The sequence below is a fragment of the Plutella xylostella genome, chromosome 10 (assembly GCF_932276165.1).
Source record: "Plutella xylostella chromosome 10, ilPluXylo3.1, whole genome shotgun sequence".
NCBI lineage: Eukaryota > Metazoa > Arthropoda > Insecta > Lepidoptera > Plutellidae > Plutella > Plutella xylostella.
The window spans coordinates 7863811-7889082 of NC_063990.1; the positions used below are offsets into that span (position 1 = coordinate 7863811).

At 39.5% G+C, this 25272-nt stretch overlaps 1 protein-coding gene across 1 annotated transcript; it reads left to right on the plus strand.

Annotated features, from left to right (window-relative positions):
- Positions 1–936: 936 nt before the first annotated feature.
- Positions 937–25272, plus strand: LOC105380935 (beta-1,3-glucosyltransferase). The gene is made up of 11 exons (XM_048623573.1): positions 937–1247; positions 1607–1660; positions 17836–17945; positions 18147–18335; positions 20531–20679; positions 21067–21256; positions 21774–21909; positions 22336–22489; positions 23614–23723; positions 24043–24209; positions 24556–25272. The coding sequence occupies exons 1-11, from the start codon at positions 1235–1237 to the stop codon at positions 24706–24708; spliced, it is 1425 nt and encodes a 474-aa protein (XP_048479530.1). The 5' UTR covers positions 937–1234; the 3' UTR covers positions 24709–25272.

Genomic DNA, 25272 nt, shown 5'->3' on the forward strand with positions numbered 1-25272 from the left:
AGTTGTAGTTTTAGTAACTCAGGGGTTTTTCTTATAGTTTTCAGATATCTGTTACTCAATTTATGGTACAAATATAACATTTGAGCACATTATATTGTTACAGTATAACATTTCGGACTCAATGGCGTTAACAGCGACTAAAAACAACGGCTTTATACGCAAAAAAAAGATAAATATTTATAAGTATTAAGTAGTTATATTTTCAGAGATTTTAATATTTGTTATTTAACTAAGAGTTCTGTTTATTTTTGTTTGATTGTTTTTTTCACATTATGATTAGTTTTAAATGAAGAAAGTATAAAGACTGTGATTGAGATACCGCTGTGTTACCAATTAACCACTGCGTTCTCTATTTTTCCCTCGTTTCCTGAGAGTATTCACAAACATATTAGCTATTCTATATTAAAAAGAAACTTAAACTAAATATAATTTTAATAATCAACCTTATTTAGAGCTATTATAAAAAATTTAAGCAAAAAATAATGATTATTTAGTTCTTTTTTCGAAAAGAATTGCATTTAAATGTATTGATTGGTAACGCAGTGGGAAACTTTATTATAAAATGAATAACAAGACTGAGAATATTTTGTAATTTAAACTGTTTGATTAATGTATTTTTCTTTCTTTTTATCTGATATATGTTTACGAAACAAAATACATGTTCTTAACAATAAAAAATATATTTTGTATGAAAGTAACGCAGTAGTATTTTTTTCACATCGTTTCTCGATTAAACGCCAATATCTTTAAGAAACAGCAAGAAAACATCGCTGCAAATGTATGTAAAGAAAAATTTAAATACTAATTAACATAAATAAAACTTTAACGGTTAATATATAATAAGTTTATTTTTGAAAAAAACATCTGTAAAGGTATGCCAAATTGTACCCAAAATAAAATAATGGCCCGTATATGCCCTCAAAACCGTAACGTAGGTACTTACATATAAAATAAACAAGAAAACAGACTTTTAAATATGTCTTCATATTTTGTACAACTTATTTATTATCAGATTGTTAAGTCACCCGCTCCAGTATTTTGTTTACAATGATCTAAGAATACCACAAAGACAGACAAAGTAGCTGGCAGCTTTTGAATGGCTCGTGAAAAAGTTTTCCCAATTTTCCGATAAGGTTCTTCAAAGGAAGGTCTGTTAGCAATTTCCGGTTTTCCGTCAGTTGCGTATCACACAGCGGGGAAGGCGCGCGCCCTCCCGTCGTGAGTTCGCGCCAAAATGATCGCGCGAGGTAATCAGAATTCCAAGTTTGAAAATTTTCTTTTTTATGTTCGAGCAAAATTATGAATGAAGGGGTTGTGTGGCTGGCTCCCATTAGCATCCCTATTTGATACCACGGTTTTTATGTATCCCATTATAATTATTTAAAATTCCGAATACTTAGTTATTTATCAGAATCGTCGCTGGTTTTAGACTGGCAGTTTCCGACATGATAATGATTATTGATACTGACCCAGCAGTTTAACATAATAATTTTATTTTATAATCTATTTGAGTTTTTATATATCTCTAACTGTGTACCTACCAATGACTAGGTAATGTTTATATTTTTACCGTTAATAGTAAAATACATCATAATATTTGTTTCAGCTTTAACAACAGTGGTGCTACTACAAGTTTGTTTAGTGATTGCTTCAACTTTGGGTAAGTTTGATAGTTCTTAGGTAACTTAATGTATAGGTTCAACTTGCAACTTCTACATTATACATTGTGTCCATTTATTATAGAATATCTATTTAAAAATTTCAAATTAAATTATTGTCGGTAGGTAATCAAGTCTCTCTTCGTTATTACTATAGGTTGAATAAGCAGATGTTTTTGCAATTTTACTCAAGCTCTAAAACTAATTTTAATAGTTGTGTACTTAAGTAGTTATAATTAATGATTCGATTTAGTAATAATTATTAGTTAGATCAGTATTTGAATGGAAATGCAATCTGAACTACTTTTCTTCTTAGCCATTTTCAACCTCAAAGGTGTAGGCCTCCTTCAGGAACTAAGTTCTACTTTTAAATACTAATAATTATTAGGAAGTACCTATAATTACTTTTAATAGTAGGTATGCAGTGCAGACGAGTGGATTGATTGCACTTTGCCAGAGTAATTTTTTTGTCACCATATCAGTGGTCCCCCACAAAGAGCTCCGAGGTGATAATAATCGATATACCTATTTATCTTTCATATCGCAGTTCCCCTGTGAATATTGTATAATGTATGGATAAGCCTATTTTAGCCTTCTTTTTCCTACCTTTACTGTAAGTAAAGTTTTGTTATGGCGACCGCACATAGTCCGGTATCTGTGTGACCTACTTTAATCACGGTAGGATCCCAATCTAATGTACCTACTTAGCATTCCACATACGTATCTACCTACGAGTATTTTACCATTTGGCAAATAAAATATTGAGCAGATCTGAAACAAAATATAAATCCTGAATCCAGCAGATTTGAACGTTTTCCACACGAACGCGTCCGCCATCTTTAACGGTTCGAAGTTCAAATAAATGGAGCGTCTTTAACAGCACCCACTTGAACGCACTTCGCTTCAAATCAATTGAATTTGTCACTTCACATGACTTCATAAATCTGTATGCTTTATTTTGTGTTGTTAGATTGTAAAAAAATGCGCTTAGTTATGTTTTATGTATTTGTCTCTCAGTAACCAAGTAAAACTTTATAATTGGCATATACGTAATTAGAACGTTTAATAAATAACGGCCCCAGTTGGTACAACACCGAAACAACAGATTAAACAACAGTTACTTACTCAATTACTACGAAGACAAGCATTAAATCAGCCGCGTCAACATATTGAGCCAACAAGGCAAAGATGTGCCGTCCCTAATAATAAATCAATCCGATCCGAATAACCGATAGAGTCACAAAACCCGATCCGGAGTCCGATTACGATTCAACTCACAGGGCCGACGCTGCAAATAATCGTAGCCGACCCGACCGGGGCTTTGTTTATTTATTTAATTAATTACAGACGCGCGTTACGTCTTTACGGTCCTACGTGATAAGCCTGCTGTAATAGAATATAGGGGCCACTCGGTTTTGGGAGCTACGCGAGTTTCATATTCGTTATGTCAGCTTATTTTTATGTACTTACCTGACTGGTAAAAACTGATGATGATGGTGTTTACGGTAATGTCACTTACTTGCATTCCTCTCTAACATTTTAATTTTCACCACCCAAGTCTCGGGCAAGTGATACGTTTAAAACTTGGTTAAAATCGATTCTTTAATGACCAATTTGCTATGTTGGCACATTTGTTTTTTTACAGATTACTTATTAGGCTCAAGGTAGTTACTATTTTTGCGTAAGTTTCTATATTCCGTAGTCTATAAAAATGCGACCACAATGTAAATTACCTACTTCTTTCCAACGAGATGGTTCTATGACGGAAGCCATCTACGTAATCTCGTAATTATCATCAAAAAGTTTCGAAGTTGTTTAAAAGAAAATGCGTTTTCCTTGTAATAAAACGATGGATTACTCTTTTTATCCCACAGGTACATTACTTCTAACATCCATCATGTAATGTTTCATTAGATACTTTTGTGTGTGAGATTTTTTACCCCGACTGAGGAACGGAGTTATAAATTTGACATCTCAGAAAATATTACATCTTTGTCACCGCGGTGCAACGATAGGATTGGATTTTGAGAGAATTCCTATTTTTAAAGCTCAGTTAAATATTTGTTGTTCTGTATCCGATTCCATAATACACTTACAGTGACATCGCACCAACTTACTCTTAAACGGAAAAGGCTAGCTAACTTAATGACACCGGAATATTACCAACTAAAAAAACAAATACTGTGTTTAAATTATAATAATATGTTTAAAAAAATTGTGACTAAATTGAAATTAAATGTTTAACAAATTGTGACTATTTGTGCCGGCATTACCCGAGCCCGCATTGTTCTATACGCCATTCTATGCATTTGAAATAGTTTCTAAGGAGTTTTGGCTTTGATATAGTGGATCTTGTTGTTACACCGGTAGTGGCTTTTTATATTTTTAAAGTTTATTTCCTATCCGGTATCAGGTAAATGACGGTCTTGTTTAAGACTCCCACTCATGCCGGGTGTCAGGTCACGTGCGCCGGTTCTCACGATCGCTGCCAGTTTTCAGTTTTACGTGAAAATTACTAAATAAAAAAATCGGTGCATCCGTGCTTAGAGTTTTTAGTGGAAAGGTTCTGCAGGTTCTTGATATATTTCTTAGATGATATTGTAAAGTATTTCGGCTACATGCATAGCTTCAGTAGTTTTACTCATAAATAAAAATTATACCTGTAAAAGAAAAGCTTTGGAAACATAAAGAGCAATTAAAATATTATATATTTTTGCTCTTTACGTATTGCTTAGAACAGTGTTTTTCAACCTTTTTCATGATGCGACCCCCCTGGTATAAAAAAAAATATTTCGCGACCCCCTAGACCCTTTCGGTTTTTTATCATAGTCGTATATGTATGTGTATGTTACAGTATTCCCAATATTCATTCCCATGATTAGGATTCGAAGTAGTACATACTTATCGGATTTAAAAACACTTTATTTTACAATTACACACATCGGATACGTGTGGCCATGTAGGTACATAAGTCTAATGCCATTGCGACTCGGAATTTCTTTTTCAAAATTACCTTTTTCTTTCTGACTTTTTTGAGCATTTAAATATCTTGAATAAAAGTTTTCAAGGGTGAAATGAAAATGAAAAAGACAAAATACCTTTCTTTACAAAAAAAAAACTTGTGGTCGTCGTCTTTGAACCAGGCAGGAAGGCCTCCCACGCTACGTTTGTCTATTCGTGGTCTCTACTCGAGAACTCGTTTACCCCAGCGGTTATCGGTTCTTCGGCAGATATGACCAGCACACTATCACTTCAGCTTGCATATTTTGACAGCTATGTCGGTAATCTTAATCCTCCGACCTCCGACTGACGGAAAACCTCATTTCTGATACGATTTATCAGAGAAATCCCAAGCATAGCTCTCTCCATAGCACGCTGAGTGACTTTAAATCGGTGGACTAGTCCTACCGTCAGTGCTTACGTCTCTGCACCATACGTCATCTCTGGCAGGACGCACTGGTTGAAATATTTAGTCTTCAGGCTCTGAGGGATGGCCAAGGAGAATATGTGCTGACGAAATTTCCCGAATGTCGAAGTTGCTTCTGCCTTGCCGAATAGTCTGCCCGAGGTAGACATATTCTTGCACGATTTCGATTGTTGCCTCACCAACGATCACCGGCTCCGGTTCAATGTAAGCATTGATGAGCATGAATTTCGTTTTGTCCAAGTTTATACCCCGAGGGCTACACGTTAGGAACCGGAATTTAGGCCACTTCCATCATCCAGCTGCGTTCCTGCAGAGATTCTGCCATAATAACGATGTCGTCCGCTAAGCAGAGGTGTTACATGTACTCGCCATTTATATGTATGCCATGTCCAGCGGTATCGTACAGACTCCTAACATCTCGATATAGCGCCAGTCGATTTGAAATCTCTGCAACGCTTCCGAAATTGCCCATGTTTCGATGGAGTTGAAGGAGTTTTCATAGTCCACATAGGCTAGATACAGATGCTGATTATACTCTTCGGTCTTCTGTATAATCTGCCTTACTGTGTGGATGTGGTCTATTGTACTGAAACAGATACACGATGGGATAATTTTTATTTATAAATAACAAGCTCAACCTTCGCATTTAAGATTTTTTTTAGTAAAAGTATTTTTAAAGTAAGAGTCTTTCTTAATACTAATTGTCTTTATTGTTTTTTTACTATATAAATTACCCAGTTCACCCTTTGGCGACCCCCCTACAGAAGCTTCGCGACCCCCCAGGGGGTCGCGACCCACAGGTTGAAAAACACTGGCTTAGAATGTACCTACTTATGTTATGGTACATATTTCTTAAGTCCATGAAGTGGTTTTCGTCTTTCAGATCGGTGTATGAAGTGGTTTCTACCGATCCTTTATCAGAGGATCCCTAAAACTCTGATATAAAAAGAACAGAACTTCTAACTTACGAGCTCCTGCCTCACCGTCTCGCATATTTTAACGACGAAATTCGTGAAAAAAAAACTCATTTTCCGAAACACGGTCCCGGCAACAACACGAAAGTTTCTGGAAGGTCAATCTAGCTTCGTTTCGGAGCGCTACTGCGTTCACCACGACTCTTTATCAATATATTAAACGTATCGATCGCATGACGGCCTCTCATTCGTTCGTTTTATGTCAGTGTAGAGTAACCCCTCAGTTCGCAAGGTGATGAAAGTCTGAAAACTTGAAATATGTGTGGGTAGTTAGTGAAGTATCATTAAATGAAATGAAAAGTTTAGTTGCCATGTTTATAACTTGTTATGCCTGTTCGGGACAAGTAAAAGTCACTCACACTACACATAGGTAGTTAGGTACTTCACATTTTTTGTCTTTCTGACAAAATTAACTCAACACTATGTTATCTGATTGGTCAGCATTGATCACTACAAGATTCACCAGTGGTCTTAATCATTAGTTCTCAATCGTCAACCTGCTGAGGACATATAGACCACATAAGCCACCACTTCTTTTCCTCATTGTATATTGATGTGCTGCTTAATGCCTGGTTTATAGTTCTGAAATTATGGGTTGTAGGCTGCTGCTTGTTTAGTACCGTGCTTAAAATTGGCAGGTATTTTTCGATTGGGCTGTTTTGTATAGCAATTTACTTTACCTGAAGGGTTGATATTGACAGATAAATAGATATTGGAGTAAAGGGCTATATACCTCTAGAAATCTGATTATATCCATGATTTTAACTGAACTTCGTTGATAGGTTCTATTTGTATGTTTAAATAACCGGTGTTTTTACATAATTACAAATGCAGACATTAAAAATATTCAACTGTATTTTGCTACATATTTTAACCTAACGTTTAACCTAACGGGTAAACAAATTGTGTATTATTTTCATATTATCTACGACAGGGAGATGGAGCTTATTTGCAGACTCATTCATTTTAATTTTGTGCTTTAGTGCTTTACATTCTTCTTTAAATAATAATTAAGTTTATATCACATACATATTACATACTTAACTAGTAAACAACTGATACAGTTTAATGCCCTGTTTAACAAAGTCGCAGAATAATTTATAGACCGTAAGCTACATGTCTGCTGAAAAGTGATAAGTTTTAGTAAACATATTGAATTACGTTTCACAATCTTTGAATGTAAAACAATTAATGCAGACTTAACAGAAGTTTAATTTTCAGAATATTAAGTATATGAGGATGTACGAGTAGAAAACCTACACAACAGGTACCGGGAACTATTATAATCAGTTTGGTGGCTGCCCCACCTGCCTTTATCATCCTCATCATCATCATCAGCCTATAATCGTCCACTGCTGGACAGAAGTAGGGTCTCCCTAGTAGCGCAGCACCCAGTACATATACAGGATGATTATTTCGTAGGTACATACCTTCCGGATATGTACCTACGAAATAATCATCCTATAAAACAAAAGTTGTTCAGGATTAAGAGCTCAGTACCATACTTGTATATCCACACTACGGATATGCACACCTACGAAAGACTCACCCTGTATAAATTAAAAAGGCCATTCAGGACGCCGCCAGTCGGCATGGCCCGTGCAGCTCTTTTACGGTCTAAACTTCAAACTGGAATCTGATAAGCGGAAGGCTTTCGAAGTTTTCTCGATTCAAGGAGCGATTTTCTAAGATTTCTGGGACCAGTAAGTACAGTTTGCAAATAAAACACACGAGTAGACCGAGGGCGCCACTATCTACATATATTTTAATTTAAGATCAAATTGATGTATGTCGTATTTCATGTAAACAGCTGTCTTTTTTCGTGTTTTAAAGTTGGTCCCATATTATGAAATTTGCATAATATTTTTAAACTAACGTGCGAAGGTAAAATTCCAGTCTGTCTCGAAACGGTGATGCGTTCAATATGTTTCTCATGAAGTCTTACAAGAGATAGCGATAGTATGAAGCCGCGCCGTCCGAGCTTATTCGTAAATAGACTGACTACAGTCGTCGAAATATAAGAGGCCAGATGACAGCTGGTGTCAAACCGAAATCATAAAACATCTAAACAATATGTAATTTTTTGTGCTTTAAAAGTTCTTTCAGCCGTTAAATAATAAGCCAGATTATGTGTCTTTTTATGTATTTCATCAAGTAAATCAAGAGTAAATAGCAAATTTGTGTAGGTGTCCAAACGGGCCTATTATATTTCGACGACTGTACGTGGCAGTTCCATTTTTTCCGCCCTAGGATTAACTTTGTGGTGCTGCAGTTCTAAAATTCTTCGTTCTAGATTAATGTCCTGATGTAGGATTGAGTTCCATTTAATGTTTCTTTTGGTTGCAATCGTAACTTTCCTGAAATTGCTGTGATATTTTAGAATTTATTGCCTTAGTTTATGTTGAAGCCGCAGTGAGTAATATAATAAGTTATATTATATCATACCTACTGTCTAAACACTGTGGTAGATAGATATGTAAGTTGATGGTATGGTGATATATATAAGTACCTACCTAGCATTACATGTTTCAAACATTATTCTTTACGGTAACTAAGCATTTTCTCATTTCTAAGCCACGATACTGCACTGTAAGTATAAATCAATCAAAACATTAAATGCAATATGCATGCAAGTAAAGTACAATAATCCATTTCAAACAAAATATTCCCAAAACTTATATGTACATCCCTTACTGTAATTACCGTTTAAACCCACGGAGCGTCATTACCTTCGAATTAATTACTGCTAAATTACCCATTACATGTGTGTTATACAGGGGTATCTCATTTATGTCACCACAAATTGACACCCCTAACCCCCACATACACCCTCTTATATTATCATAATTAAATTCCTATAATAATTAACTCCAAACGAACTGTAACACCACCAATTTACTTACGTTCCCAAATTCCTTTCAGCATGGTAACTTTGTCATCTCAGCCGCCGCCAGCCAATGCTGGTGAACACTTACTGGTCGAAATTAGCTTATCGCACACCAAGGTTTTGCTGGGCGTTTATTACAGCCACTCATCGTCTGTAAATAACATCAGACCTTTGAAAATCTCCTAGAAGACTTTGTTCCAAAGTATAAACACACCATTATCATGGGGGATTTCAACACTTGCCTTCTTAAGAACGATACTCGATCTTCTTCCCTAACTTCCATAGTAAAGGCTAACAACATGTCAATTTTACCTTCAGGTGCTACACACCATTCTCCAAATTGTGTCCCTTCCTTGTTAGATTTATCACTAGTCACTTCTCCAGATCATGTTGTGAAACATGGCCAGTGCGGGGCTGATGATTTCTCATACCATGATCTTTTATTTATTTCCTATAAAATACGCCCCCCTAAGGCCAAATCAAGAACCCTTCTGCAACGTAATTTTGGTGCTATGATTGAACACAACCTGCGCAGTGATGCACAGTGTGTCAATTGGGATACTGTTCTAAATGCTGGCACTGTTGACGAGCAGATTTCAGTCTTTAACTCTCTCCTTACTGAGCTGTACGATGTTCATGCACCTATAAGATCTGTTAAGATGAAACATCAACCGGCGCCCTGGCTATCTGAAGATATAAAATGTCTCCTTAACCAGAAAGCAGCAGCCAAATCCCGGTACAAGATTAAAGCCTCCAACCAAAATAAAAGGAAGTATATAGAATTGCGAAATCACTGCAATAGGGTGTGTAGAGATGAACAGCGACGCCATATCCATGAATCCGTTCAGAACGGAGACCCAGCTAAAGTTTGGAATTTCCTGAGGTCACTGGGAGTTGGTAAATCACGTTCTGACTCAATCCCTCAAGACTTAGACTTGGATAGTCTCAATCGACACTTCACATCTGTTTCAGCCATGGATAGTACTACCAAGCTAAGAACCCTTAATCATCTTTCCTCAATACCAACTCCTGACTTTCTTCCTTTCAATTTAAGTCAAGTAACTGATTGTGACGTTAAGAAAAGCATTCTTACAATCACCTCGAATGCAGCCTTTCGTGCACTTTCATAACTAAGTTTTCTTAACTGGTTAAGAAAAACCCTTTTTTATTATTGTTTTCACAACTAGTTTTTAAACAAGAATACGAAATGTTCATTCATAACTGACAATCACAAATAGTTAAGAAAAGAATAATTATGATTATGGTTTTATAACTAGGTACAGTCAGCATTGACAATCACAAATAGTTAAGAAACTAATAATTATGATTATGTTTTTATAACTAGCTACAGTCAGCATTAACATTTTTCCTTTAACCTTAAATCAAACACAAAATGAAAATTCATATCGGTATAATAGTCGCATTTTAATTGCCTGACTCTATAATAATGGTGTCCGATGATTCGGACACAATGTCGTATTCAAAGTAGATGACAGTTGCATCCAAATCATCGCCCATCGCGTCGGGCTCGTTCTTCGCCGCCACCTCCTCCTCTTCCGCCGCCTCCTCTGCCATTCATTCCATTCATTGGCATTTGGATTCTTAAAAAGTTTTTATTGAGAGTATTGCATGCAGAAAACGGATGAGGTTCTTATCTCAATAAATTATTATCTATGAAAACTGCAAAGGCATGCATGACATTGACATTGTCATTTTAGTATTATTTAGTTTTCTATTGCAATTGAGTGTAAATTTTATAAAATATATAACAACCGAAAACTTAAGTGATAAAATATGTCACTTTCTAAGCCCATCATGGAGTTCATAACGACAAAAAGGGATCGCGAGAAACTACTATACGACGGCCGTCAGTACCATAAAATTAAATTCGGACCACCAACAATCTAGAAGGCTGGCACGCCAGACTTAATAGAATGGTTGGACGCCAAAAACCATCGCTACCAACAATTCTAAATGTTCTTATTAAAGAAACAAAAATTTCAATGTCGCTCAAAACAAACAAAAACACATCGAACAAAAATTACCAAGAGATTGATCAAGAAATTGCGGATACCATACATCTTTTAACAAATAAGTCTATCACTGTTGGACATTGTTTAGAAATTATTGCACCATTTAAATATTAAGTAAAAGTTAATTTACCTAAATTACATTTTGTGTTTGATTTAAGGTTAAAGGAAAAATGTTAATGCTGACTGTAGCTAGTTATAAAAACATAATCATAATTATTAGTTTCTTAACTATTTGTGATTGTCAATGCTGACTGTACCTAGTTATAAAACCATAATCATAATTATTCTTTTCTTAACTATTTGTGATTGTCAGTTATGAATGAACATTTCGTATTCTAGTTTAAAAACCAGTTGTGAAAACAATAATAAAAAAGGGTTTTTCTTAACCAGTTAAGAAAACTTAGTTATGAAAGTGCACGAAAGGGAATGCAGTCGGTAGTGACAGTATAAGTCGCAAAATGATCCTCCCCATACTTGATATAATCCTACCAGTCATAACCCACATCCTTAACTCCTCAATCTCCTCAAGCACATTTCCAACCGCCTGGAAGGAAGCTCAGATTATACCCTTACCCAAAAAACCAAATCCTACCTTATCCGACTACCGTCCTATTTCTATCCTCCCTTTCCTGTCCAAAGTAATGGAACGCCTGGTACATAAGCAGCTCAGTGATTTTCTTGTCCAAAATAACCTCATGAACCAGTACCAATCTGGGTTCCGTCCTGGACACAGTACCGTCACGGCACTCATCAAAATCACTGACGATATTCGCTTGGGCATGGAGAACGGTCAGCTAACTATTCTGTCACTACTTGACTTTAGTAACGCATTCAATGCAGTAGATTTTGATATCCTCCTCGGAGTGTTGCGATCTCTTAACGTATCTCCAACAGTTATTGACTGGTTTCGTAGTTACTTGCACGGACGCCGGCAACGAGTTCGTATTGAGAACTCTGACTCACAGTGGTGCAATACCCTGGCAGGCGTCCCGCAAGGTGGCGTGCTATCTCCTCTTTTATTTGCCATTTTCATAAATAGTATTTCCAATGAATTAACTTCCTCCTACCACCTTTATGCAGATGATCTTCAAATTTACACACATACTTCCCCGTCTGAACTGCATAGAGTTATTTATGATACAAATAATGATCTGGACCGAATCTCGGAATGGAGCAATAACTATGGGTTAAGGGTGAATCCATCGAAAACTCAAGTAATTATACTCGGGAGCCCCCGGCTAGTATCGAAACTTGATTATGAACAACTTCCAGCGGTCTTATTTGATGGTGTTCGGATCCAGTTCAGTCAGAAAGTTAAAAATCTAGGCATCATCATTGATAGTTGTATGACGTGGACGGCTCAGGTTGGAGAGGTTAGTCGGAAGGTGTTTGCTTCGGCAGCGTGTCTTCGCAGACTGCGGAACTTTCTCCCAACAGCCACCAAAATTGCGCTCGCACAATCTCTCCTTCTCCCTATTCTTGATTATGCCGACAGTTGCTATATTGATTTAACCGAGGAGCAACTCAATAAACTTGAGAGACTACAAAACTTCTGCATTCGGTTCATATATGGTTTGCGCAAATATGACCATGTTTCTGAATTTCGTCGCAAACTCAAGTGGCTCCCTATTCGCCTTCGCCGGAATACCCATATTCTCTCTCTGCTTTATTCGATACTGTTTAACCCATCTTCACCTGCATATCTTAAGGAACGTTTTGAGTTTCGTTTCACGACTCACAATAGAAATCTGCGTTCCAATGAAAACCTGCGAATAAATATTCCGTCCCATACAACTAGTTTTTACTCAAACTCTTTTACTGTCCAAGCCATCCATCTTTGGAACGCTCTCCCCTTGAACATAAGGCAAGCCCCATCGCCTGCATCTTTCAAACGCATGGTAAAAAACCATTATCTTCAAGAATAAATATATTATTTTATTAATCTATGTTAAATTCTATTTATCTAATATATTTTTTGTTGTATTAAGCGTACTTTGAGCTGATATAGGTATATTGTATATTTATCCATACTATATATGTATATAATATATATATTATATATTTATTTATTTATGTATTTATTGTATGTATTTATATGAGTATTTAATTAATAATAGTTAGTAAGTATCAATGTTATTTGGATATGTATTTTTCTTTTTTAAAATATAATTTGTAAATACACCTTGTAAATGCCCTTTTCTATGTTTAGTTCTTTTCTTACAACGGTTGTCTGGAAGAGATCGCTTTTAGCGATAAGACCGCCATTTGTGCATCTCTGTTATTTAAGTTAGATTTAAGTTTTTTTATGGTGTGCAAATAAAGATTATTGTATTGTATTGTATTGTATTAGTTTCTTCTCTTCGAGTTAAGCTTTTAACCTTTCATTTTGCATTATTTTTAGCATCGTATTTTTCTGACGCTCTCCGATGTCTGAAAGTTAGTCTGAATATTAATAAACTGTAAACTATCCAATCTGTTACCGATTTAAGTTTCACCCCTAAAACAAAATGTTTTAAAATACATACGAGTAGTCAACTCTCAAACTGTTGAAATCCGTTTTGTAATATTTATTTTATGGTTATGTATGTATCTCACAACAACACACACACGCACTCACGCCTTGTACTAATGTACTCCCTTGCGGGGTAGGCAGAGGTGCATTGCTGCACCCACTTTTCGCCAGAGTGTTATGTTAGTCCCAATGTAATAGGGGGCGGGCCTATTGCCATTTTACGGGCACATCCAAGACCCGAGAACAAATATCTGTGTTTAAACAAACATCTGCCCCAGCCGGGAATCGAACCCGGGTAAGTAGTCAGGGTCTAACCACTACGCCATTCGGTCGGATGTATGTATCTGTTCATTGTTTTTTCACCTGGGTAAATGTGCTGCTACGTGCTACAACGCAGCCTGATGCTCAGAACCTGAATATTTCAGCAGCAAGGCTCTGCCAGGTGGAGCCTGAGCTATGCACAGTTCCTGTGGGATTTCCGCCCCGACTCTCAGTGCATGGCCATTGAGCAGCTCGTCTTGTGTGTAATGGTGTTACGTAGGTAATGCATACAGACCTATGATGCGATTTGTCAGTGGTCTACTACTAGTTTTTGATTTGACTGTAAAGTTAAGTTATACTCAACGACAATTGGGGCTGTCACAACGCTGCGTTCCATGCTCAAACTCTGCTTAATAAGACATGCTCAATGCTCATGTGTAAAACTGATGTGACCAGGCCCCAAACAAGTTTCATAGAGGGGGTATATATGATCGAAGCATAGAGGCATTATTTCTAGCCACCCTTTCCCTCAATTATGAGTATTAGGTACGTACGTGTTAATTGATTATGAGCTATATATTCATGTCACCTTGATTATCTATTTTCTCTTAATTCCTGTGGCTATTTCCATTTGAGTAGAGAATACCTTATAAACCCTCCTATGTATGGATTCAGCTCCATCGTGCTTGAAGCCGGAGCCCGTCAGTCGCGATATTTGATAGGAAGTTATCGTGTCTCCCTCACAGCTCTTTGCCTGGTAACGAGATCGCATCTTCTGGGGAACCACCATTTTGCTATTATTAGGAAATACGACATTTCTGTCTTTTGGTGAGAAAATGTCGCCTTTGGAAATTGTGAGGGTGCGGTTGAAAATAAGATATTCGACATAAGTGAGCTTTATAGGTATCAGACAGATACAATCTTGCAAAACAAACATTCTGAGATTGGTTTTACAATTTCTAAAAACTTTATCTGTAAGGGAGCAAATCTACACACATACGTATATACATATTGTACATGTACCTACTCTATAACTAACCACATCGACATCCGTAACCCCCAAATATCACCTCTAAGTTTCGCGCCGCCCCAAAGCATTAGAGCAGCCGTATACGTATATATAGGCACCGCTATAAATACAGGGGCACCTTCAAAATCTCTGGAGCATCAGCCCGTCCATTTGTGCGACGAGCGACCGCGAATTATTGATGTGCCATCCGCGTCGATCTGTGAATCCTGCCGCTTTTATACTCAGAGAACTGGCGCTAACCCTCTAGGGTTTAGGGTTTAAGCTTCAGTTTTTAGACGAAACCTCTGTTTTACATGTTTTAAACAGCTGGTAAAGCTTTTTAGCTCTGTGGCATTATTATGATCAGAAATAAAGTATTCTTCTGGTCATCAAACTTCGTCTATGGAAATATAGTGCATTTGCATGACGATGTTTTATAAACACCTTACAGTACATAAATTAATATGGTGTAATAAATTTTAATACAAGTACTACCGTTATCTAGTATAATCTATGCAGCATAACAATATGGATCATAAAATATTGGTTCGTAAAGTGTAAATGCGGCCATTCCTAGCTGTTCCCATCGAATCTGTGAAAAGTGTTAATGGATATTTATTTATGTTCAATCGTGTGTTCGATCCCGCTCTAAACAGAATATTTTATTGAGAAGAAAAACTTTAATTGATATTCAATATCAACCCTATTTTTTATAATTTTGTTCGATATATTATGTAGATGGCTGTATGTAACACACAAATACCAACGCCTCAAGGGATTTTCCACTATCTTCGTAGTAGACGCTTTTGAAGATATCCTAAACCAATCTGCGCAGAAGAGTCAGTGGTGCTGACCACTGCAATGTCTATCGCTATGTCTATCGCGAAATGCCTATTACATTTCTGGGTGACCTGATTTCCAACTCCCAGGTAAACTGTTTAACCGTCGAATATACGTAACCAACTAAAACTCGCCCGAAAACCACCGATTCCGCAAAGTGCAAGCGGGACGGAAGATCCATCATATGAGATTGCATTTCCAAGACAATTTGTCTTGATTCGTCTATCGCGGAGGTCGTTCGACAGTATTCCTTATTCATGCCGCCGGAATATCTGATTCACGTGCAATTACCACTTCCATTTCGTGGGTGCAGCTGCGGTACTACTGTTTTCCTTTTAAGGGGAAACTAAAAAAAACTTCTTATTTATATACTTAACTAGTAGGTACTTACATAGTTGAATAATAAGTCATGATCCGACCGACGACGACGACATGTCTCAAATATTTCGCAAAATTTATAGAAGTCCTAGACTCCAGTAACTTATTTGCCGACTGGTCCCATATTAATTCGGGTTAAAACTTTACGAATAAAAATTTTGCTATACTTACTCGAGAATTGTATCATAATTATGTGCCACGGGCAATAAAGGAATTTAACAAGTAGCAATATTTTCATGACACCAGTTTCTTCAAACTAGCGACTCCGGGCCGAGTGGTGGTAGTGTCCCTGAGTAATATATCTTACGGACGCCCTAAGGGGCCGTCATAAAGTTCACAAATGCCATTTTAATGTGCGCTGTTCAGGTGAGGGCTTTGCATAATTCATCGCCACCAGGTTCAGCACTCTGATATATTGATTCGTGCAGCTTTAATGGTGGACGATTATTATTTTATTGGCTTATAGGAAAAGTAAACGCTTTTCGGTTTTGGTGGGATTTAGCTAACTGAGTTAGTTCATTCAGAGTGATTCCAAAATTTGCCCTTTTGTTTTAAAAACACGTTGTGTAGAAGCATGTTTAGGGCAGAGGACAAATTCCTTGATCATAGAGACAGAACTGAATATTAGATTATCCGTAGAAAAAGTTCAGATCGAGCTACTGTCGAGGGGTGTGCCGAAATTTCTTGCATGATGGTCACACTATTACTTATGCTTATGATATGCCTCTGACAAGTTGAATAGCGTGTAGTTGAGACTCTACCAGTTTCGCCTCTGAGCTCCGTGAGCAGAGTATACGGTAATGCTATTAATCTGAAACAGGATCTGCCCTTCCGCAAATTGACGGGTTACCGATGGGCCCGACCAGGCGGGGGCTGCCAGCCGAAACCTGAAACTATCCGCCAGCTATTTGTGTCAGCTGACAGGTTAATTATGTCTCCTGCCGTGTAGTGCCGGCTTAGTTTGAGTCTACACGTAAGCGGTAATTTATTGTACACTTCAAAAATATACGTGGCTGAATTTTATCAGTAAACAACTTTAAGGCACGAGAACTGAATAATGTCTGCCAGTAATTTAATTTCGTCCCATATTGAAGAAAGTGAAGATTAAAAGTGAAACTATCCATATAAGATCTGCTATCATCGTAGCAACGGCTCATAGACCTTTTCAGCAATATCTACTTTCAACCATATCGTGGTAATGATGTAAATATAGCTGACCAACCCAATTTATATATTTTTTTGGATACAAGCGGATCCAAATTTTCCTACAAATAAAAAAAACCTCTATGGCACAAAGTACCTATGTAGAAATACTTCAACTTAGTACCAAACGCTCAGTGATCTCTAACAGCCGTAGCTGGCTGATCACAGCATCAGTTAGACAGTTGACAGTTAATTACCTCCCGCCCGGAATGAGATCCTGTGGTGGCAGCCCGATAGTCTGGTGGGAAGCCGCTGCGCCTCTGCGTTGATTGGTTTAGGTTCCCGTGCATACTAATTTATGAACCGTGTGACTGTGAAATTTTACAAGAATTTGCTGTTAGTTACAGATAATTTTGTTATTATATTATTCTTAATTTATGGTATAAAACTGATCTACCAGATAAGTGAATGCAGTTATCTTTTACAATAAATTTGGATGATGGGTTGATTTTCACAGTTGACTTTCAAATAAACGATGTTAGTTTAACATCTCATATGAGCTGTTTCTTCACAATCATACATAACAACGATATTATATTTTCTGGACGTACCGTAGCCATAACTATTTAGTTATCTGTGTCTCAGCTCAGCGTCCCACTTCTGAAGTTGATGACAAATCTCAAGTATCTCTCTTAATTCTCTGATTGTTGCAGATTCGACTCACGTGGTGTTCGTAATCGTGAGTCAAGCCGAGCCGTACCATGTCAGCGTGGCTAGCCGGCTCAAGGAGGACATACAGAAACAGATTGTGGAGCTGGAAGGGGTGAGATTAGATAGATTGTATACCTAGATAGAATATTCTTTATTTGTAAACACACAAGCTTTATTAATTAACATAAAGCTGTGGAAAATTCTGGCGCAATGTGGACTGGAAATCTATATTCTATCTGGCTAATCCTTTCATCACACGCTAACTAGAAGATTTCAACTAAAATCATTATACTCACGCATCCGTATTCCACAGCGTCTCCCAACAGTATACCTGACACACACTGACTTCCCTGTCGCCGGAGCGTGGACGGTGACGCCCCTCCTGCGGCCGCTGCTGGCTCGCTGCCAACCCCCTGTGCGCTGGGTGGTGTTCCTGGAAGCTCACACTGCTGTGAGGTGCCGGGAATTGCTGGCTTTGCTGGGGGCTGCCGATGGACAGGAGGTCAGTGTTTGAGGGTAGAGGGTAGATGTGGGAATTAGAAAGGGTACTGACCCTGAAGGTGGATGGAAATAGGGAAGAGGGGGCTAGGATGTGGTGAATGTATGTTGTTGTGCAAATGGCTAATGCCTTCAAAAAGAGGGTTACCTATGTTTTTGTTCTTTATGTCTCTCTTGCTAAAGAGCACGAAGACTACCTCATTTTGAAGTTCCAGTGTAGACCAATTGGTCGGTTAATCAAGTTTCCATGTTTACTTAATGGTTTAGGAAGTTATGACTTGCATATCGTATCCTATAATAAATAGGTATAGGAACAGATAATATACTTATACATATAATACTGTAGAGGTAACAGAAATTGAAATACATGCTGCTGTTTCTTGTGCAACCGCAGCGAGAACGCTCATTGCAGATGGTCGCCGCTCCGCATACAAATGAACACAGAAATATTTAACGGAATTGGAACCAATAATAAACAAATTTCGACCATTACACTGCAGCTGCAAGCGAAAATGTTAATTTTCATTTTAATATAATGTCGCTTTCAGAACACGCTCGCTCAGCAAATTAAGACCCAGCGGCAAATAAAACTGCTGATGGAATATTGAAAATGCCTTCGTGGTAATTAACAGGAAGAATGAACATGTTTATTAGCCTGTATGCACGTTGAATTTTCATCAGTAATTCGTCACTCTACATGTTAAATGTTTATGTTCGAGACTCAAAATAATATTCCAATGTTGAGTAGCACAACTAATTAACTTGTGCGTTATGAATAGGCTCAAGGAAGTTCCCACTAAACCTCTAACACTACCATCCGAGCCGAGCTATGAAATACAATATTTTTTCCCGCCGAAAGCCGAAAGATGGAATCTTGGATGAAATACAAAGGCGAACGTTTTTGATAGGTATTCAATTAGTATTTCTATCGTCATTAGTATCTCTAACGCTAGTTTTCAAAAAAAAAATACGCACGCTTTTGCTGTCGTAGGGCATAATTCATACAAAATTTGGTTCAAATACAGGGCACGCAGTGGCTGGGCTACCCGCTGAGCGACGAGGAGCCATCCATCGTGCACCACTTCGCGTTCTACGACGAGCTGGAGGAGGAGGGCGGCTTCGTGTACCCGCTCCTCGCCAGCGGGGTCGCCATGCGGGTGGGACTGCTGCAGAGGTTAGTGTGATACTTACATCATCAACCCGTAGTCATACATTGCTGGACTGTATATAGGCCTCTCCCATGGACCGCCACAACACGCTGCCCTCGGCATTGCTCATCCAGGTACTACCGGTTACGTCTTCTACTGGACATGATAATATGCCTCTGCCAAGGAGCGCCACAACACTCTGTTCTCGGCATTGCTCATACAGCCACTATACTTACCGGTTAGTTGTCTAAGGTCTTCGGTGCAGCGAGCCGGAGGGTATTGTATCAGTCTCTTAGGACCAGTTACACAATGTCTGGATAATGGCTACCTAATGCATAAAAGACAAGGTGTCTCTAGACAGCAGCTCTTTTATCCAACAGCTAGTCATTATGCCGACCTTGTGAACACGCCCTTAGTGTGTTAGTCCCGAATCCCGGGCACACACAGGGCACGCAGTGGCTGGGCTACCCGCTGAGCGACGAGGAGCCGTCCATCGTGCACCACTTCGCGTTCTACGACGAGCTGGAGGAGGAGGGCGGCTTCGTGTACCCGCTCCTCGCCAGCGGAGTCGCCATGCGGGCGGAACTGGTTCAGAGGTTAGTGCAACACAAGATCAGCCCGTAATAATCCACTGCTGGATATAGGTTCTCTCTCAAGGAGCGTCACACCACTCTGCCTTCGGTCTTGCTCATTCAGCGCCATGCGGGTGGAACTGGTTCAGAGGTTAGTGTGATACATCATCAACCCGTAGGCAACTGCTGGACTGGATATAGGCCTCTTCCAAGGAGTGCGACAACACTCTAGCTTCGATCTTTCTCATTCAGCCACTACCGGTTAGTTGTCTAAGGTCGTCGGTCCAGCGGGCCGAAGGGTAGAGTATCAGTCTCTTAGGACCGGTTACACAATGTCTGGATAATGGCTACCTAATGGATAAAAGACAAGGTGTCTCTAAAACATCTTTACAGAGAGAGCAGCTCTTTTATGCAACAGGTAGCCATTATCCAGAAATTGTGAAATAGGCCCGTTAGTCCCGAATCCCGGACACATACAGGGCACGCAATGGCTGGGCTACCCGCTGAGCGACGAGGAGCCGTCCATCGTGCACCACTTCGCGTTCTACGACGAGCTGGAGGAGGAGGGCGGCTTCGTGTACCCGCTCCTCGCCAGCGGGGTCGCCATGCGGCTGGAACTGGTGCAGAGGTTAGTGTGATATATCATCAACCCGTGGTCAACTGCTGGTCATAGGCCTCTTACATAGGCCTCTTCTAAGGACCGGCACAACACTCTGTCTTAGGTATTTTTCATCCAGCCACTACCGTATAGGTCCACTGCCTCTGTCCTCGGCCTTTCTCATCCAGCCACTACTGGTTAGTTCTCTAAGGTTCTCAGTCCCGCGAGCCGGAAGGTATATTAGCACGTAGCAGTCTCTTATTGTATTTGTCTGTGATGTGTGTTTCATAGCTCTAATACTGATATTCAAATTTATAGCCATGTTAATATGTATAGCCGTCATGTTTAATCACACTAAGGTTAAGTTAAACAATATTATCCATGAAGTTTGACGAGTGTTCTCCTTATCTCTACCAGGCTCCACGACCAGATCTCATCCGGCCAACGTCAGCTAGAAGCGGACTTCTCCATCGACCCAGCGTTTGAACTGGCTCAACTGGTCTACGGGTCGGCTGAAGACCCCGGCCCGCTGCTGACGGCCGACCTGCGCTTCTGCGTCGTGGCGGCCGACCACTGCGCCACGTATCCAAGACCGCATGATATATGTGTGAGTTTTTCAGAATAACTTGTTGAGTCATTTCCGCAGTGTGATCTTGGAGATCGCGTAGAAGTCGTAACAGTCAATAATTTTCGACTGCTGGACAGGCTTCTCCTATCTCACAACCAGCGCCATAATAACGCTTTAGCTCGCGCGGTCTTAGGTTATCAGTTCGACAGTATAAGCTGCTCCCAACTTCTGATCCCCCTACCAGTAGGCTGAAATGCAGAATAGATTTATTTATTATTTTATTTATTTATTTATTTATTAACAAACACATATTGGTACATATAATTAACAGTATACAACACCACATAAGCCTTCAAAGGTGTAGATGTAGGTACTGTAAGGAAATTGTTACCAACCTCACGTCGTAACGAAATTGAGATATACTGTAACGAAGCTGTTGTCAGTTTCCTTTTTATTTCACTGTTATATCACAGTCCAGTAATGCATTGTCTGATTGTTCAGTGACAACCACCATATAACTAGAAAACCAGTCTCTAAGAATGTGATCCATCGGCAGGGCAGGCCGGTGCCAGAGAGCAGTATATTCTTCGCAGTGAAGACGTGGAGTGGGTTCCACGGTACGCGCGCGCGCGTCATCAAGAAGACCTGGGGGAGACACGTCACGCACCTCACGTTCTACAGCGACCAGGCTGGTGAGATACTGTTCTTGTTTGTAACTGAAAGGTAGTGATGTATAAGTAGATAAATTGGGACTGGCTGGTGAGAGAGAAAGTTATTATTATGAGGTGGATCGCAAATTTGCTCTCTTGTTGACATGTCAGGGCGATTGCTGTATTACGAAGAGTGTGTATCTCACATAAGGTTCAGAGTACTCACGCCAAAGCTGATAAGTTTTTATAAAGAAAAGTTCTTCTTCTTAGCTTTTAGTTCACAAACACCACAGCAGGTCTAAGACCTGTCCTGTCCAGTCCTGTGACTTTGTTGAAAGGATTCGCCAGTCAGTCAGCCGCTGACGGCCAAGAACACCCCGAAGAGGTACAACTCTGTAATGCCCCTTTCGTGCACCCCATTTATAAACAAAGGTGGTACTAGTGGGTAAGAAGCTGCTATCTCCACAGATCCCTCGCTGCCGTCAATAGACATCGGTGTCCCGAACACGAAGCGCGGCCACTGCGCCAAGACCGTCGCCATCTTGAAGCACGCCGTTGCGCAGGCGCAGCAGATGAAAAATATAGACTGGATCTTTCTAGCTGATGATGACACTATTTTAGGGTAAGTGCCCGTTTCGCAATGTAGGCATAAAGTTCCGGGTAGTCCGTTTGATTCAGCCGTCAGATAAAATATTGATGAGAAAAAACTCCTGTGTATTCGCTGACGAGCAATGAAAAAGTTCGACCTGTCATTGTCGTTCAATATATTATTATCACTGGAACTTTTTCATTGCTCGATTATTTTTTCTAGCTACACCACTCTAATCGGGGTTATCAATGTTCATTTTATATCTTTCCACGATCTTTTATTAAACAAAGATTTCATCCATTCCTATGAGCTGGGTGCAAATCCACGAAATTTTACCTCACATGCCAACTTATTCCGGATTAAAATAGATCTGTCCAAACTTTATTAACTGCCTGCCAAAGTATCCCTTGACTTCCTAAATTGTTCGACCCCGCTATATGGTATAGATATTGGAATAAAATAACGATTTTATAAATACATACGTACCTACATATACATCTACGTAGCTGATTTTCGAATAGCTACACAAATAGACGTTACACACCTATTTCATTTGGTAAAATTTTGTCCATGTAAATCGAAGTTTATAAGTCCAAACAGGGTTCATTCTTATTGTCTGATTAAATGGTAAAATCCAGCCTCATTTCCTATTATTCTTTTAATGTTTCCTCGTTTCTCGCGTTTTAAATTAGCCCAAGTGCGCCCGTGGTGGTTTAAATCGTCGATTCCAATTTATACTGGAGTCCAATCTTTTGCAAACGTTGCATTTATTTCCAGAAAAGCACTTTTAAGTTCATTTATTTAATTGGAATACCTACCTTTTAGGGTTTATATTTTCTTTAAATTTGAGGATTTGCTGTTACATTTTATGGGTATGGGTACATTTTATGTAGTTTATTGAGTGAGGCTTACATTATTGTCCTGCAGTGGACGGGCTGAAGATGAGTATTCCATAGCATGATCCGAGTGCACTAATTGCCGACGCTTAAATCTCTGCTAGGTACGAATAGCGTCCGAACAATGACTCAGTCCGTGCGTACTCTTATTGTCTATGCCCCGCTCAAACAGTGTGTGATTGAGCCGTGTCTAAAGGCTTCGGCCGTTCAGTTATTGCGATGTCGTGCAAGTGTGTGTGTGTAACACGTGTGTGTCTGTAGTGTGCAGCGGCTGACGGAGGTGCTGTCGTGCTACCGCGGCGGCGATGACGTCACGCTGCTGGGAGAGCGGTACGGGTACGGCTACGGGAAGAAGCAATCTGTTGGGAAAGGTAATATCTTTATAGACTTTATGGCCACTTACAATGTTATGCTATACCTACAATGTCATGTAGTACCTATGGATTTCCTTTTCTTATCCTACTTAGAAAAAGGACGGAGGCTCTTGTTAGATAATAATTGGTTGAAGTTATGAATAATAGCAAAAAATGTGCAGCAAAAAAACTTTTTTATTTTTCCCAAAACCATCAGCCAGTGAGGTGTAGCCGTAAAGATCTTTGTACAGTCTGGGACAGATAAACCTAACCGCGCTCTGAGACTGCAGTTTCTACACCGCAGCCAGTAAAAGCAAGAACCACATTGCTCCACCAGGCTACGACTACATCACCGGCGGCGGCGGCACAGTGTTCAGCGTGGGCGCGGCGCGGGCGCTGGCGCAGTGCGCGTGCCAGGCGCCCGACGCGCCCGACGACATGACGCTCGGCGCCTGCGCGGCGAGACGAAGGGTGCCTGTCACGCACACGCCGCTGATGCATCAGGTAACTGTCGACACCTGTCGGGTTTACACCCGAACACACCGAACATTGCATCAGGTAACTGGCGACTTAGAACCACCACCGAACATTCTTCTTCATTCCCGCTAAACCTCCAATGGGTCTGGGGCTGACACCAGGTGGTTTACAGTAACTAACCAGAGGCTTGTCAAATCTAACCTAACTTGTATGCATCTGATAGATGTTTGACAGCGACGCTGCTTATGCAATGTTAATTGCTGTACCGGTGGTGGTACGCTAGCTGTAGGCGAGTTGTTGAACCATCCCTGATGTTTATACTAACTTTACCTACTGTTTACCAAGCTTGTACTAACCTTCCTTCTCCCTCCAGGCCCGTCCTCAAGACTACCCTCGCGAGGTGCTGGGTCGGGAGAGGCCTATCTCCTTCCACCGGCACTCGTCTCCGGAGCCGCTGAGGGTCTACGCCACCTGGTTCCAGCACGACGACCGCAGAATGAAGGATACCATGAGGACTGAACTATAGATAGGCCCACCTGAAGGACCGGAGTAAGATGTATAAATTCTGGTCGAGACGAAAGCAAAAGCGAACGACTTTTTGCAACACTAGCGCTACGACGCGACGTACGATTAAATTATTTACTGAACATCTAGGAGGGTACACCCGACCCGAGTCCGCGTTGTTCTATGTGTAGGTAGTTCCAATAACTTGCACCTTAGGACTTTAGGACCTCATCGGAAGCAATTTTTCGCTATCATCTTCGCTTTCGTCTACGACGCGACGGAAAATTTTACTTACTGAATCGCATAGCAGGGCGCTTTTGCACTTGCTTTCCCGGTAAGGGAATAAGGTGGAATGTTGGTTATGTTGTGATATATTTTATGTTATATGTAGACTAGTGAGTATGAAATTGAATATTAGTGGCTTAAATAATTGTGTTGTTTAATTTTATCAGTGTAATCTTAAAAACATCAAAACATATTCAGATCATACCATTAGGTACTTAAAAAAATATATCCCAAAAATGGTTTTTCCTACTCATTTAATTTAGTTCAGTGAAAAATACTTGTTTATATCTTTCATAGTATC